This window comes from Grammomys surdaster, unplaced genomic scaffold (genome assembly GCF_004785775.1).
Source record: "Grammomys surdaster isolate TR1022 unplaced genomic scaffold, NIH_TR_1.0 126133, whole genome shotgun sequence".
Classification (NCBI taxonomy): Eukaryota; Metazoa; Chordata; class Mammalia; order Rodentia; family Muridae; genus Grammomys; species Grammomys surdaster.
The window spans coordinates 6,550,687-6,566,458 of NW_021620941.1; the positions used below are offsets into that span (position 1 = coordinate 6,550,687).

At 53.0% G+C, this 15,772-nt stretch overlaps 1 protein-coding gene across 3 annotated transcripts in view; it reads right to left on the reverse strand.

Moving 5' to 3' along the window:
* Rxra (retinoid X receptor alpha) overlaps positions 1 to 15,772 on the reverse strand; it is an 86,801-nt gene that overhangs the window by 31,478 nt on the left and 39,551 nt on the right. Inside the window, exon 1 of one of the 3 annotated variants that reach the window (XM_028756979.1) lies at positions 7,293 to 7,407. The exons of 1 other annotated variant lie outside the window; for it this stretch is intronic. In XM_028756979.1, the coding sequence (XP_028612812.1) occupies positions 7,293 to 7,368 (76 nt within the window). In that variant the 5' untranslated portion in view covers positions 7,369 to 7,407. Of the gene's footprint in view, positions 1 to 7,292; positions 7,408 to 15,772 lie in introns of those variants that run through there. One more of the 3 variants, XM_028756980.1, reaches the window with a different exon arrangement.

Genomic DNA, 15,772 nt, shown 5'->3' on the forward strand with positions numbered 1-15,772 from the left:
CCCACAAACCCTTGAGAGAAGCAGCAGGGAGAAGAAGACAAAGGCACAGTGAACAGAAGTGGATTTCCTTCACCCCAACACCCATGGGTAACCACAGGAAGTGAACTTATGACGGCAATCCCAGACACCCATCTGGGCTTTATCCCTGCATGCTCCGCTGACAAGGGCTGACCAGTCCAAAGCTAACTTCCTGGCCCTGCCCCACCCAACCAATCTTTAGCATGGCAGAGATGCCATAGAGGCTCAGTGGGAGGGTCGGCCATGATCATCTCAAGAGATCAACATTTGTCTCTGCAACTAAGCACCAGGTCACTAGCAAAGAGGTAAGAATGAAGTGGGCATTGGGGGAGAAGGGCGCAGGAGGCTGATCTCAGAAAAAGATGGACGATTTCCTGACAGCCTGAGGCATGCAGGCCTTACAGTAAGGTCCACAGAGCTGGACCAGTCTGTAGTGTTGACCTCACTTCTCACCCTCCTAGACCAGGAGGCCTTGATGGTGGAGGCTGCAGTCTCCCCAGTGAACTAGCTCAGAGTGGAAGCCTGGGAGACACAGGGAAGTGAGGAGGTCTGAGGTGAAGGTGAGGGGCTCAGGGGTACCATTGAAGACCTCTGATCACTGAGGGAGAATGATAGCAAGTGCAGAGGACTGGCTGTGTAGCCTGTCATCAGGAACAGATGCAAGGACAAAGGGTCTACAAGGCAGATCTGCAGGGGACCCAGCAAGAGCCTGTATAAGGACCATCCCTTGACCTCTGGACCTCAGTGTATACAAACCCAAAGCCACACCGTCCTGGCCAAACTGTTAACTCCCAATGGTACTGCAGAGATAGGATCACCAAGGGTCTAAGCATGGGAACAATACCCACTTATAAATCTCACAATAGGAGGATGTCTGTGAGGGCAAGAAGCAGCAATGATTGCCACCTCGGGATCATCACCATCATCAAAATTACCATCCCCACCACTAATATAATCAGACTATCACCATCAACACCAATACTGCAATCAGCATAACCCATCATCACCAATCATCTTCAGCCAATCATCACCATCATTTTCAACATCATTAACATGGTCATCACCATCATCACCACCATCATCAGAATCAGCATCACCACCACCATCCCAATCAACATCCTCGCCATCAACAGCATCACCACCACCACTATCGATATCATCACTACCCCATCATCACACTCTCCATCACCGTCAGCATCAGCACTGTCACCACCATCACCTGAAGAACACCCTGCTCTACCCCATTGTGCAGATGGATGCTGGAGTCTGCAGAGGCTGATGAGCAGGTGGCAAGGAGATGGTATTTTGGGCTCTCTTGATCATACTCAGTGAGTCTGAGGTTGTCCAGGGAGGGACAGCAGGAGGAACAGGAAACAGTACCTCATCTAGCAACTCCCTCCCACACAGCCATGAATGGTACTATGGTTGGGTCTGGTGGTGACAGGTGTGGCTAGAATCAAACCACAGTAAGAGAAGCGGGAGGCACAGCCAGGACAAAGGAGGTGTGGAGGAAGCCCCGTGCCCAGCCTGTGTCCACGCTAGGCAGCATTCAGGTAAGAGTTGAGAAGTAAAGATACCGGCATATTCAGGTGTGAAGGCCAACATGCTGACAGGTGGCTACCCACCATGCAAACCCTTCCTGAAGCTTACCGTCCACCCAGGCTGTTACACATAACAGTGTCATTACTCTCGGGACCAACCATGGTGGCCACCGTCTGGGACATCTAACTGCTGAGGTACTCATGACCCGGGGCAGTCCTGCCCAAACCACCAGACCATCTCCACTCCAAACTCTTCATGCTTTGAGATGCGCCTGTATGCCATCCATGGACATATCTATATCTATATAGAGGCCACACTCTGGCCAGGAGCTGGGTGATTCCAGCTGGATTTCCTCTGGCTGGATGGCACTTTTCCTTTGCTTGAATACAACTAGGGGGCAGCAGAGAGAAGTCTCCCAGTGCTCACAGCCTCAGACTGGAACTTGGATCCTCTCAGATACCCCTGAAGCATCTAACTGTCCTGAAAAGCACCTTCTTCCTCTACTGCACGGATGGCTACGGGGCAACCGTTGGTGGCCTCATTGCCCTAGCCATTGCTGGAAGTCAGGAGAGCAAGAGGAACAGGTACCACTCAACTCCAGAACTCTAGAAAGTCCTGTGAATTGGCTTCTGACCCCAAGCAAGAGGCCCACACAGGGCCAGCAGTTCCCTGGACACAGCAGGCAGTCTATTCCAGCCTCCTGCCCCGTAGCCTGAGAGGTGCTGCCAGGGGCAGGGGCAGGCAAAGGGTAGGAGTCACACCTACTCATCCTGGGCTGCCTAAATGGGAGAAAAGCCACAGAGGAACATTACCAGAGGGACAGGGCCACTGAGGAGCAGCTGTGTGATGCCTCCCCCAACACACACACACATACTCTGTACCAGGCGAGACACTGATAACAGGAATCACTTCACACTCATACAGGGCAGGTGACTGTCAACACCTCAGAAACAGACTGCAGAGTGATTACACACATTTGGCGACAGTCACTATGGCTCAGATACACATCCTGTGTCGTCTCTAAGCTGGCATGGTACCATGTGGGCCAGCAGAAACACCACAGTCCCTGCAGCAAGGCCTCAACTTGGGGAGAACAGGGACTTCCTGAGCCCAGAGGAGCTGCCAGGCAGCCTATGCTCAGTTTGCTGACAACCCTGTCTCTACCACTGCTCAGCCCTACAGAAACTACCCTAAGCTTGGGCCCTGAAAATTCCAGTCATGAGGTCCCAGGCTTGGGGATAGGGGTGACAACATTCTACCCTGGGAGCCTGGAAGGATGCTTACTAAGGCCAGGCAGGGCATCTTTCTGGACACTTGAAGCCTCCCTTCCAGGCTGTCCCCTTGTGTGGGACTGTATAAGGGTATCCTGGGTCATGGTTGAGCAGGTACTTAGAACCCCGAGATTCTCCGTGGAATTCTGCGTGAGAACCGGCAGGAGTTCGGTCCTTCCCATCATCTAGGATCCTGAAAACAGTCACATTTCCATTGAGTCACATATAGGCCTCAGGCCCTAGAGATTTACATACTAATGAAGGCCAGAGGGCAGAGCAAATTAAACATTCCTCCCCCAGACCTCCCCTAATCCTCCCCCTTTCTCCCTCCCTATATAACTCGGGACGGCCCTGAGTTTTGGGGGGTACGCCTAGATCCATCTATTATCCGTTATGACAATAAATCTTTTTAGAACCAAGGACTTCCTCGTGTTACTGGGGCCCGCCGCCGCCAAGGCCCTCAGGCCGCTGGAACCGTAGGATCTTCTTCCCTGATGTGGGACCTGCCATGGCGGCGCAAGCTTGCGCTGCTGTGGCGGCCTTTTTTAATTTTCCCCACACCCTTGAACTTTCTGCCTGTCCCCAACACTCTATGGTACCTGCCCAGAGTTTGGAGGAGAGTAAGTAGGTGGGAGAGGAGGAGGGGGGACTTCAAGAAAAACCCCAATGTTGGTGTGGTGAGGGGGTTCCTGAGGCTACAGACTCTCGAATGCAGTTTCTATTTAACAGGAAGAGAAATGATTGTTTCAATTTGAGCCGTGTCGCTCCTGGTGGCTCAGAGGTCCCACCACCCACCTGCCCACAGCTCTGTCGTGGAACCCACGGAACCCCGGCTGGGCTTCCTGCCCTCCCTCACAGTCCTCATCTTCATTTGCATTCCTGACTGGTTTCAACTCACACTTGGAGGGGATCTGGGCCATACCCACCGAGGTCTCCCCACCTACCATGATGTGAAGTAGGGGCATGGGGCATGGACGCTGGGGGCTCTGGAGCAGTCGGGACAGAGGGACACTCTCAGGCAGAGAGTGCCCCTGTGGGGACATCCCCAATCCTCCCACACCTGCTGAGCATCGATATTTTCCACACCTGATGTGGTGTAGTAGATAGTGTTCAGAACCACATAACAGACGGGAATGGCTGAACCTGGACGGTGGAACATCTGTTGGGCACCAGGGTTGGAAAGCAAGCTCTTCCCAACCCCCACAGCCTCTGCAGAAGCCCCAGACCCAGCATGTGTACCCTCCCCTCAGCAGGGGCTCGCCCATGCCCTCGTGACTCCTCACACCAAGCCAGGACATTTATCTTCCCCTTGACAGGGGCTTGCCCATGCCCTCATGACTGGCCACAGCATACAATGCAAGTACTCAACAAATACAGGGCCTGGCTGCCAGAGCCTCTTGCCAGGAGGACAGGAGTTCATCTGTGAGCATGGGACTTCCACAGCCCAGGTACCCTCACTGTCCCTAACTCCACATGGACAGAGTCTGCATTGCAGACTATGGAAACCAACAGCTCACAATGTCCATCACAGGATAACAGAGCTGTCTGCATGTGAGGTATGTGAACAGGTATATGCCACTCACAGCCTGGGGCCCCAGGCTAAGCCCTAAAAACCTCCCTACCCTCTGAGAACCTCATGTCTGGCTCAGTTAGGGCCTATAATGCCCATAAGGCTGAACCCCCCAACAAGAATGTCACCCCAGTGGATATCTGCACACAGGCTGTATGGCCAGGCTCTCTAGGTTTTCTCTTCATCCTCCAATGGAGACATTGCTGCCTAAGTGACAACAGCAAGTATGGGGACAGGATCTCCCACCTGGTCATCACTCACAACCTCCCTAAAGCTGAGAAAAGAGACCTTCCCAGCCTCCCACTCCAACCTTGCCCACTGCAACTCAGGGCTGCAGCAGCACGGGATGGACAGAAGACAGGCAGCAATGTGTGCTGTAGCCCAAGCCCCAGAACCTGAGAGAGGTGTGCAGTCAGCTACCAGCAGAGAAGTACCTCAGGGACAGGGGAGAGAATAAATGACAAGCTGCAGGACAGCCTCTCAGCAGACTCTGGGGACCAAAACCTCCATCCAGACGGCACTTAGATTCGCCTTCTACTCCCCTATACAGGTGAGAGGCAGCAACAGGCAAACAGAGATCCAGCCTTAGCCAGGCTAAGCACACCTTCTCCACTGCCTTTCCCTCAGCTGGTTATTAGACAGGAGGTGACTGTCTACTCTGCTGCCACCAGAGCCACCCATTATGCTCCATAAACCCCTAACCCTAAAGCCTTGGCCCCTTTGAGAAAGGAGGCCTGAGCTGCCTCATCTTCTCTGATGACCCTGCGTAACCTCCTTCCTGGTGTGCTCCCCAAGCAACCCTTATGCTGACGGAGGCCAGTGCCAGTGTCAGGGGAGGGGTACTAGAAAAAATGGCATTTCCATGGTGAAACATGGATACCATGCAATGAGAGTACCCAGAGGGAAAGGGAGGGAATAGGCTAGACCATCCTTAATAGAGCCAGCCAGGGTACTGGCATGACACTCTCAAGGATGGGGCCATGCCAAGACAAATGGATGAGCAAGTGTCTCTGGGGGCTAAGCACAATAAGGAAAACCTAGTTTTGTGGGATGGGAAGGGAGGTCCCAGCCACAACCCAGGATCCAGAAGGCCAGGCAGGAGGCACCACCAGGCCCTACCTTGGGCAGAATAGGGAATTCCACTTTGGCACCTGACAGGAAGGAAAGGTATCCTGGAAACTGCCTTCTAAGGCTTCAAGCCCATTCATTCCCCAAACTCACATGGTCTGGAGCTCCACTCTATCTGAGAAGATCACAGCCCACTCACCCCTAGGATGCCCTCAGCATCATCTGGTAAATGTGACAAAAGACAATAAGGTATACTCTTACTATGTCAGAGGTAAGAAGCTGGATCCTCTCATCTACCCAGAAGCACGAGAACAATGCAAATGAATCAGAAATGCCAGACTCTGAGTGACTGCACACACCAGGCCTAACTAAGATACCTTGGCTCAGAGCCTATTGACTTCCCTACACACACCATGTTAATGTGCCACACTGGTCTCCTTCCTAGAAAACAACTGGGAAGAGGTAAGAACAAGCTAGAAAGACACACAAGGACTGAGACAGCTCAGCAGTTAACACGCTTACTGCTCTATAGAGGACCAGGGTTCGGTTCCCAGCACTCACATCAGGTGCCTCACACATGCTTATAACTTTAGCTTCAGGGGATCCCATGCCTTCTTCTGGCCTCTGTGGGTACCTGCATGCTCATAATAGCCCAGGTTTTGTTCCGAGCACCCACATGGTAACATAACCATCTACAAATCCAGTTCCAGAGGAACTACTGGCCTCTTCTGGCTCCTGCAGGCACTGGGCATGTGCATGGTATAGTTATATACATTCAGGCAAAAACACCCATACACATAAAATTCAAAGAAGTCTTTTTTTAAAAGGCAGCAGGAAGTGAGAAAAAGACTAAAACTCAAATGTCCAGCAGGCCAGGGCACTTGACAGAGGAATCCAAGGGCTCTGGGCTCCTCTCTGCACGCAGCCCACAGCATATTGCTTAGCTGTCTCAACTACACATTGCAAAGCACAAACGAGATTCTGCAAAGGCCCAGAAAGACAACATGGTCCAGTGTGAACACTGGGGCCCACATCTGAGCCTCCCAGTGGCTCTGGAAAATTAGCTGCCCCTCTCTGAGCCTCATTTTCCCCTCAAATGTGGGCAGAAGAGTGTGTCCTCAAGATATCTATAAAGACATGTGAACACAAAGTATGGCCCATGGCACACGATACAAAGGATGTCATTGCTAACAGAAACAGGAAAGAGTCAGAGCCAGTCAACCTGCCACCAAGACAGTAGTTCTAGAGACTTAGGGCAGCCCCTCTACCCCTCAGAGCATCAAAAGGCTCCCAGGTAGCCAGACCAGCCATGTCTCATGACCAGCATCAGACAGGCCAGAGCTCCAGTGCCCCCTCAAAGGTGTATCAATGCCAGGCTCAGCAAGAGAGGCCTCATCCTCCACATCCCTCCAGCTAGACAAACCCCAAGGTTCAGCTGTCCTTAGAGTCCGAACCTGTAAGAAGTAGAATAAGCCAGACCCAAGAGAGAGAGGTCCTGTCTAGAGCCCCAAGATAAAAAGCAATCCCCCAACAGCCTAAAGCCTGGATGGACCTTTCTCCTAAAACCTTCCAGGCCCTGACACCCAGGTGAGGCCCAGATATGTGGGCACTCTTGGGGCAGGTCTGTTTGTTCACTGCAGGCTGAGCTGTGCAGGCTGGATTGGCCCAGTCAAGACAGGCTGCAGGTATATACCATAAGAAGGTCTGTACCCAGACTCTTGAACTCTCTTTCCCTGTAGTCCCCAGGCCCTCTCCCCCACCCCAAACTCCTACACCCTGCAGCACAATCCCCTATACCACACAGAACGGAACCCTACCCTCACCTGCCAGCCACCTGTGGTCCCCTGCCCGCCAGGCCAGGCCCCCTCCTGAGAGTGAGGCGAGAAGGCGCAGCCTCATGGTGAGGGCAGGTGAGAGGTCCCACCATGGCGGGGACCCCATCAGTCCCCAGCCTGCCAGCTCGGGATCCCACAGCCTCAGGCGATACAGCTTGGTCAGTGAGCAGGAGCCCAGGAGAGAAAGGCAGCAAGCCGGGTGAGCAGCTGGGCTCTCAGGAACAAGTGTCGTTGGCACTGGCCCTATAGCCCAGTTCCCCTTTCCCAGGACCCGCCCGGCCCTCCACCCTCAGCCAGACACCTGTGACCACAGGCAGCTCCCAATGGCCGAAACCAAGGGCTTCTTGGAAGAAGACTGGGAACCAGCCTTGTTTCCTCAAACTAAAACAGACAGTGCTTGGTACAAACAGAACCCCACCTGATTAGGGCCCAGACGCACTGACCCGAGTTCAAATGTACTGCCACCTCCAGCCAGAGATACCTGACTAGAAGCAGATCAGGTTACCTGGCTGGGCCTGCTCCCCATCTGCACGCTGGTGGGACAACAGAACCCAGTGCCAGCTGGCACTCAAGTATGCTTCATGATCTGACAGTGTGCCTATCGTCATCCTGGCCTGGGCCCTGGGGAGACCTCCTTGCCTATACCCTCACACAGCAAGCAGCACACTCAACAGCAAGCCAGACAGTCAAGTCCTAGGAAAGTCCTTCAGAGCAGAGACAAGGCTAGGCCTGGAGGCCTGCAAATGCCAGTGCAGGGAACTGGTGTGAGAAGCAGCATGGCCAACAGCAGGGAAGACCAGGCCTGAACGCCGTGTCTAAGGAAGTATCATGAGGGTGCTTTAAGAACATGGCAGGAAAGAGGCTTTTGTACCCCCAATTCCCTTCTATCTATACAAGGATTCATTCTTCAGGGTACAAGGCTCCTTCTGTGGCCTTCTAGTCAAGGGCCAAACTCAGGCCCAGTGATAGGGGCTGAGCATGGGGACACAGCACACAGTCTTCCACCCGATCCCTAAAACAAGTCTAAGACTCAATAGGCTCTGTCACACTGTGCTTCTCCTGCTGTCAGGGGCAGCTCTGAGTAGCAAGTACTTGTTGCCGGCATATACCCTGTCCCCACCACAGCATTACTGGGGACAGGGAGACTACCAAGAAGTCATCAAAGCTGGAGGGGTGGCCGCAGTCATTCATGGCACACTGAGCTACACACACCCATCTGGAACTCTTCTGATGGGATCTGGGGCTGGAGGAGGGGCTAGCCAGGGACAGGAGGTGAGAACTGGCCAGGCCTGAGCATATGAGAACCCTAGGAGAGTTCTTGTCTTCCTGGTCTGATGGCCAGCAGCAGTCCTGTCCTTGCCCATACCCCAACACCCCCAACTAACCACTAAGATATCCCTTTCCTCTGTTCCCAGACCCAGCTACCTAGATTAGGAGCCTCATGGACACCAACTCAGGATGAGGTGGGAGACCATGAGAGACATCCCCAGGGTTTGCATTTTGCAATAGAGGGTTCCTGGGATCCTGGCTCTAAGTCAGAGAAAACACAGCATAGTTTTGTGCTTTTATTTGGCTTGAGTTTTGTGTTCTTTTCATAATGACACAACATCCAGACAGAGAGATCCCAGGCTACTGCCCTTCTGTATGCTAGCCAGGACCACTTCTTCTATCTGCTTTGGAGGCTCCAGACCCTGTAAATTTGGTTCAGACAGGGTTATACCCAGATCTGCCTACAGCCAACAGCCCAGGCTGTCCTGAATGGAGGGACTACCATAGCCAGCCTGTCTGATTCTTATCCTTCCCTGATCAAGGCTTTATCACAAGAGATGAGCTATGCTACCATGGTGGTGCCTAGTGGACAAGTTATGACTCCCAAATCCACCTGCCTTGGGTCTGGTTTGTAAACAAGGCCTGTACCCCATCAAACCTCAGAAAGCTAACTCTTGCCATCTTAGCAGCCATGGATGTACATGCTCAGTGTCACTCTTTCCACTTGTCCAGGGCTCAACCTGGCCCCATAGGAGGTAGAATCCAGAACTGCAGGGCCACCTCTCAAAGCTAGCAGACTTGCTTCCAGCCTCAGTATGGTTCCTTGCTAAGCCGTGAACACATCTAAGGCAGACTCTACACAACCACACTCACTGTCTTCTGCACTGACAGAACTCATTGAGAATGCAGAGACCATACAGATGACTAGTGCAGACGACTAGTCACAGGACGCCACTGTTCACTCACTGAGGGTCCTCTTGTGAGGCACGGGCCTTACTACAGACCACCTGAGTGTGTCAAGTGCTGGAGAAGTCTCTAACAGGAATAGCTGCTAAGATGTGTTCTTACCTCTACGATGAGCACAGCCATGTCTGTGTAGCTCATACATGGCCTAAGATCTAACCAGTGCCTACACCCATGACATAGGCCAGGGAGACCATGCCTCTTAGTCGGGGTCTTATCTGTCAGGTGCTGCCTGGACCAAGCCCAGTCATAGGTCCTCTGACACTGAGCAGCATAGTACTGAAGTAGACCTGTGATCATTGTGGCCACTCTGAGGAGGCAGAACAGCAGTACCAGTTCTTCTGCAGTCAGTTTTTTCTAACACGGTGACATAACATCACATAGGTGGCTTTGGGTCAGCCATGGTAGTGGTCACACCAAGAGAACTAAAATGCACTGAAATGAGCACCCATCACCACCCAGGTAGGCTGCTACACACTGACTAACATAATGAATCCCTCACAAGGGTGTAACTGTGTGACCTAAAGATCCCATCTCTTACCCCTCGAGCAGACCCACTGTTCCAGGGAAGTATGGGGGCCGACTTGAGCTCACCCTTGCCTCTCATTCTCCTCCTTTCAGTCCAACAAATCCAATCCCTCCCCAGGCTTCACTCCTCTGTGCCCAGTCAGGGCAAACACCCCACCCAGACCTCAACTTCCGTCCTACACAGCCAGCCAGGCTGAGCACAGTGGGCAGAGTGGTAAGAGAGATAGGAGACAGATCTAGCTCCTGAAGGCTAAATTTAGCTACGATGAGATGGCCACTGTCTCTCTTCCTCCACCTGACATACTGATGGATCCTCAGCACAGAGACCAAAGACTATCATAAGGTCTAGTTAGCCAACTCATCTGGGCCTCAGGGCAGAGAGGAGAGGAGGACCTTGAGAGTACCCACTAAGTACCACATCTGACATCAGACACTTTCCCTGGCTTCCCAGTAGACTTACCTCTTTCTGAACAGCACCTACCTAAGGGAGGGGTAGAGTCAATGTCCCTGTGGTTCCCACATATAGAAGGCCACATGACCATCAGCCATCAGGGCCTATCTGGTCCTGCCTGCTTGATCCTGCATGGTCATTCTCTCTGGGTTTTACCTCCTCCAAGAAGCCCTCCCTGATCCTCTTAGAAGACCCAGCTAGTCTTGAGATTGAAGACCATTTGGCAAACTGGGCCCAGTCATCAGTGGCCACTAAGGTCCAGCATCATGAACACTGCCCCAGAGAAGGTTCCTTACTTCCTGTGACCACACAGCCCTGTCCAACCACGTCTCAAACAGGCTTCTACCTGGCTCCATCAAGTAGCTACAGACAAGCCTTGGCCTGTCAGCCTGAGCCTCTCAGCTACAGCCAACCCTGCCACCCCCACTCCAGGATCCAAGTGACTCACGGGGCCAGCACACCACCTCCGGCCCACACTGCAGGTATCCATGGAACACTCACCTGCCCAGGCTTGCTGCCGGTAGGCAGCAGTAGTGCCAAAGCCAAGCTTGGTCCACTGAGAGGCAAGACAGGAGATGGGAGCCAGGGTGTCCTGAACTCTACCAGGCCATCCAGTCACACAGACAGAGAGGGGCTTCATAAAAGGATTCCTGAAGGTCATGCTCAAGTAGGCTGGGAGAGAGGGGGACAACACAACACAGACTACAGACTACACACAACACGACACTACACACCCATGGACAGACCAAAAGAGCCGTAGTTCTGACTCTGAAACTGAACAGCCTATGAGAGCCACAGACCTTCTTGTCCCTAGAGGACATGGCCCTGAGGTCAGATGGAGTCTGCTCTGTATGCCTGTGGGCCTAGAGAAACCTCCAACCTAGTTCAAAGGGGATGCCGGCCCTCCCCTGTGAGAGTCCTGCAGGTTTTGAGCCTGAGGAAGCTCATACTGATTCCCACACTAAGGCAAGGCTAGTCTACAGTCTAGCATAGGCCACAGGGAGGGAGAGCCCAGCAAGAGTTCCTGGTTTTAACCAGCCAGGGCCTGGTATCCTTCACTGAGAAACCAAGATGTCATGTATGTCTCCCAGGAATAAGGGAGGCTAGGGATACAGTGAGCCCTGGAACTGCCAGGAGCTATACAAGTAGCATCTGTAACCCAGAACCAGACATTGGCTCAGACCAACTCACTATCCTGTGGGGGCTCCCAACCTACAGAGCACAGACAGAGACCCCATAGATGGCAGCGTGCAACACACCCTCTCACAGTACCCCACAGTACCTCAGCTCTGGTCTGAGGACCCACTGAGCAGCCTGCTTCCTCTCACACTGGTCACTGCCCAAAGTCCCATTTATCCTCCAATACCATGCTAAGGCGACTGTACTTTTGCCCAGAGCCATAAGTACAATTAAGGGGGTGGGCTCAGGTTTCTGCAACTCTGGGAATCTTCAGGACACGGGACAGACTCCTGAGATGTGGGAGCAACTCTCACCCAATACCTATGAAGGAGCATAGGGTGGGATGTGCAGGAGAAATCAAAGGGAAGGAGTCAGATGGGACATAACCAAGCAAAGACAAGCAGGCCCAACAGGGAACAACATGACAGCAGTTCTGCTCTGCAGAGGTGTGGCCAAGGTGGAAGGGCCCTCGGGCTGGGCTGAGGAATCTGGATGGAAGCCGCAGAACTAAGCCAGCAGGCAGGTGACCTGGCTGAGTTGCATCCGCTAACCAGTGGACAGATGCAGAAGAGACAAATGAAGACAAATGAGAGACTGTCCTCACCTGGACACAAAGCAGGGCCTCTCTGGCCAGGACATGGGTAGAGCAGGACAATCTGACTTGAGGAAACAAAACAAAGTTACAGCCAGGATCTCTCCAGGCAGAAGGCCACAGCCAGGCTGGGAAAACTCTGGAGGCAGGGTGTAAGATGGCATCTTGGAGCTGGTGGCTTGTGGATGCCTAATTATCAAATGTTGCATAGTCAACGATCCCTCTCTGTGCCCAGCCATCTACTGGACTTGGTGGCCTACCATCTGAAACCAACTATAATATCAAGGGCTATTCCTGTGTTCTTGTTACAAGACTGATCCACAGGGACAGTGAGCCCGCTCCTTGGAAATGGGGGCCAAGGCCTGTGCTCTGGGCACATTGGAGTTTAGCTCTTAATAAGCTAGCAAGCACTTATGTCCCTAAAACCCACGGGGCCACAGGCCAAGGCCACTTCTCCCTGTTCCACTTCTGAACACAGAAGTGTGGGTGGAGAATCCTGGAGCAGAGCCCTGCACATATCACACTACAGCTGTCTGGGCTTCTAGATGCTGGTCTCATAGGAAAGGATGTGCCACTCTCCCTGAGGTGACAAGTCCTCAGTGCTCCCTGGGATGGCCATTACATCCCAGCTCAGGGCCTCACAAGCTCTCCTTCCTGGCCTGGCCGGAACCAGTCTTCCTGCTGGGCTTGCTTCTAATCCCATCAAAGTCCCTGAAAGCATGCTGCCCGCCCTCAACCCCAGCCTGGCCCGTGCAGCCACCTCTCCTGAGGGTAGCAGCCTACACAGGTCTAGCCTGCACCAATGCCAAGCTGCACACCAGAACTTCAGCCTACCTGGGTGGCCAGTGCCACCTCCAGCTCAACTCAAACCAGCACCAGACCCTTCTCCTGTACAGGAAGGCTCTCCATTGGAGAATCTGACAAAGTACATCTGTGAAATACTCTGACACTTCACTGATAACCTATGCCTTGCTCCATCTGGGAGGGCAGAACAGGCTCCTGGGTGGAAGGACAGTCCAACCAATGGCAACATAGAGGGCAAAGGTGGAGAGTCAGGCATGGATAGAGTCTCTGGATTCTCCTCTCTAAAATCCAACAGTGTGTTGCCCAGGTCACAAAGACTTGCTGTTCAGTTTTCAGCAGCTAAGATCCTGGTCCTAGATCTAGAATGGGTGGCACCCACTGTATAGGACTTCATCAACGGACACAGGAACATCCTGCCCAAGAGGTGTGGCCTGTCACCTCCAGGGAACACTGGTAGCAGCAGACACACTGCAGCAACCATAACCCAGAATCATGAATTCAAAGAGCAGTCATCATAGCATTGGTCCTGACGGCCCACTGTCAACCATGGCTGCAAGGACCAGCAACTGGGCACATTTATACAAGAAACAAAACATGAATGAAGTTACATCATGAACTTCAGCAGCTTCCCTTCCAGTCACAAAGGGACTAAAACCCCACAGCAAGGAAGAATCCTAAGGTCAGTGTGGGGAAGGAGGTACTGTGGGGGTTGATGGAGGAATTAGAGGAGCCTCTGGCAGCCTCACTGGGGAAAACTTCAAGCCGTGTGGGAAAGGTGTGTGCCTCTCACAGGAACCACGTGGTTCCTGCTTCTGAGCACATCAGCTTCAGGCTTGCTCGACACCTCACAGCCTATCCACACTCACTTCACCCAGGACACCCCTCAGGTTCCACCTCTTGTTTCAACCATGCACCAGACGAGTGCTGCCCTAGTACCGCCTACTCTGATAAGTACCACTTATCAGGAGGGATGACAGGACTATCAGGGGATAGTGCAGTGAGATGTGGGGAAGACATCCAGCTTAGCTGGTTCACCACAGTTGCCCTCAGTACTGCCCATAGTTCCCTGAAGTAGAAGGTAAGGACTAAATGGAGTCAAGGCTCACCCTGGTTACCTATCTCTGAAGCAAGGAAACTGGAGCTCTGTCTCCCTGAAGGTCCCAACATCCAAGCCTCCCCCAGAGGCTGAGCAACCATCTGGAGTCTCTGCACCCCTGTAGCAGCCTTGAAGCCAGCCTAGGTAGGAGTCAGTCATAGCAGCAGAGAGCATGCCTCCACAGAGGGCATGGGGCCAGGACAAAGGAAGGCTGATGACACACTACACAGCCCTCCTCCTGGCCTACCCACTTGGCCAGCTGCCCAGAGAAGTAAATGACGCCTCCTTCCCCAGACCCTGTGTTCATCTGGGCCACACCAGACTAGTTTTTTCAGATCCTACACTCTTCACTAGACTCAGCTACAAGGAGCCAGGAAGAACCCCAGCTCCAGGTATCCACAAGTGGACATACCCAACACACACCTTCTACCTGTATATAGTAACCAGAAAAGACTGTTGCCCACACTCCATGATTATCCAGTACGTCCCATGCACAGCAGCTGACAAGTGGGACCTCTCCGGCTCTCTCAAACCTCCAGCAAGCCTGACTTGTTTTTGCAGGAAGGATGAAGAGACTCAGAAGTAAAGTGCAACCTGCCCAAGGCCATTCTCCTGGCCAGAGGCTAGCTGGTCAGGAGCTCAAGGCCACCTGAGCACAGAAGACAAGGGGATCAGACTGGTGAGAAGAAGGGAGGGAGAAAGTAGGGACAGAGCTGTAGGAGGGAGGGGGAGAGGGAGTAGAGGTATATATGAAAAGGGAAAGGTACTATTAGGGGTGGAAGAGAGACAAAGGGAGGGACAGGCAGCTGTGGAAAGGGCCCAGGCAGAGGAAATATAACCACCTCTGGACATCAGGGACACAGCAGAGCTAAGCCAGGAGCACTGGCAGGCTCTGCCCCCCAGGGGAATGAATGAAAAGAATATAAAACACACTGGCTGCCTAGTGATCCAGAGTTTCTAGAAGCCCAACAAGGCAGGGTCATTGGGTGGGTAGCTATGTAGGTATAGGACGCCCCCCCCCAATTCAGAGGGCACCCATTTGTGACCCTCTGGGATCCCTTCTTACTCTGTACCCAATACTGGTAGGGGCTGCTTCCCACTGAAGCTCCCAGCACTACTAGAAGCCACAATGAGTTCCTCTACTGTTCTGGCCCTGAATATACCAGGTAAGCCACTGTTCACAGGCAGAGCCAAAGCCACCAAGTAGCTCTGCCCTGGGGCTGGCGGAAGAGGGCACACGGTGGGTCTGTTTTCCCTCTGGCTTCTATGACAGTCTCAGGGTGGCTGGAGCTTGTTTTATTTTGCTGAACACAGACATCTGACACATACTCTTACTGAGGGGACCCTAGCTGTCCTCTGAAGCTCCCCGGCCTAGGATAGTGTCCCACACCCAGGGCCCACCCTAGGCATCCAAGGACCACCCGTCCCCAGTCTGGTTCAGCCCTAGATTTAAGCTAGGCCCATCACTGAGATGACCATGAGATGTACTAACCGTCCTCTGGACCAAGATCTGTCTAGAGCCAGCTTTCTTGGTCTACCGTGTGTGTGTGTGTGTGTGTGTGTGTGTGTGTGTGTGTGTGTGTGTG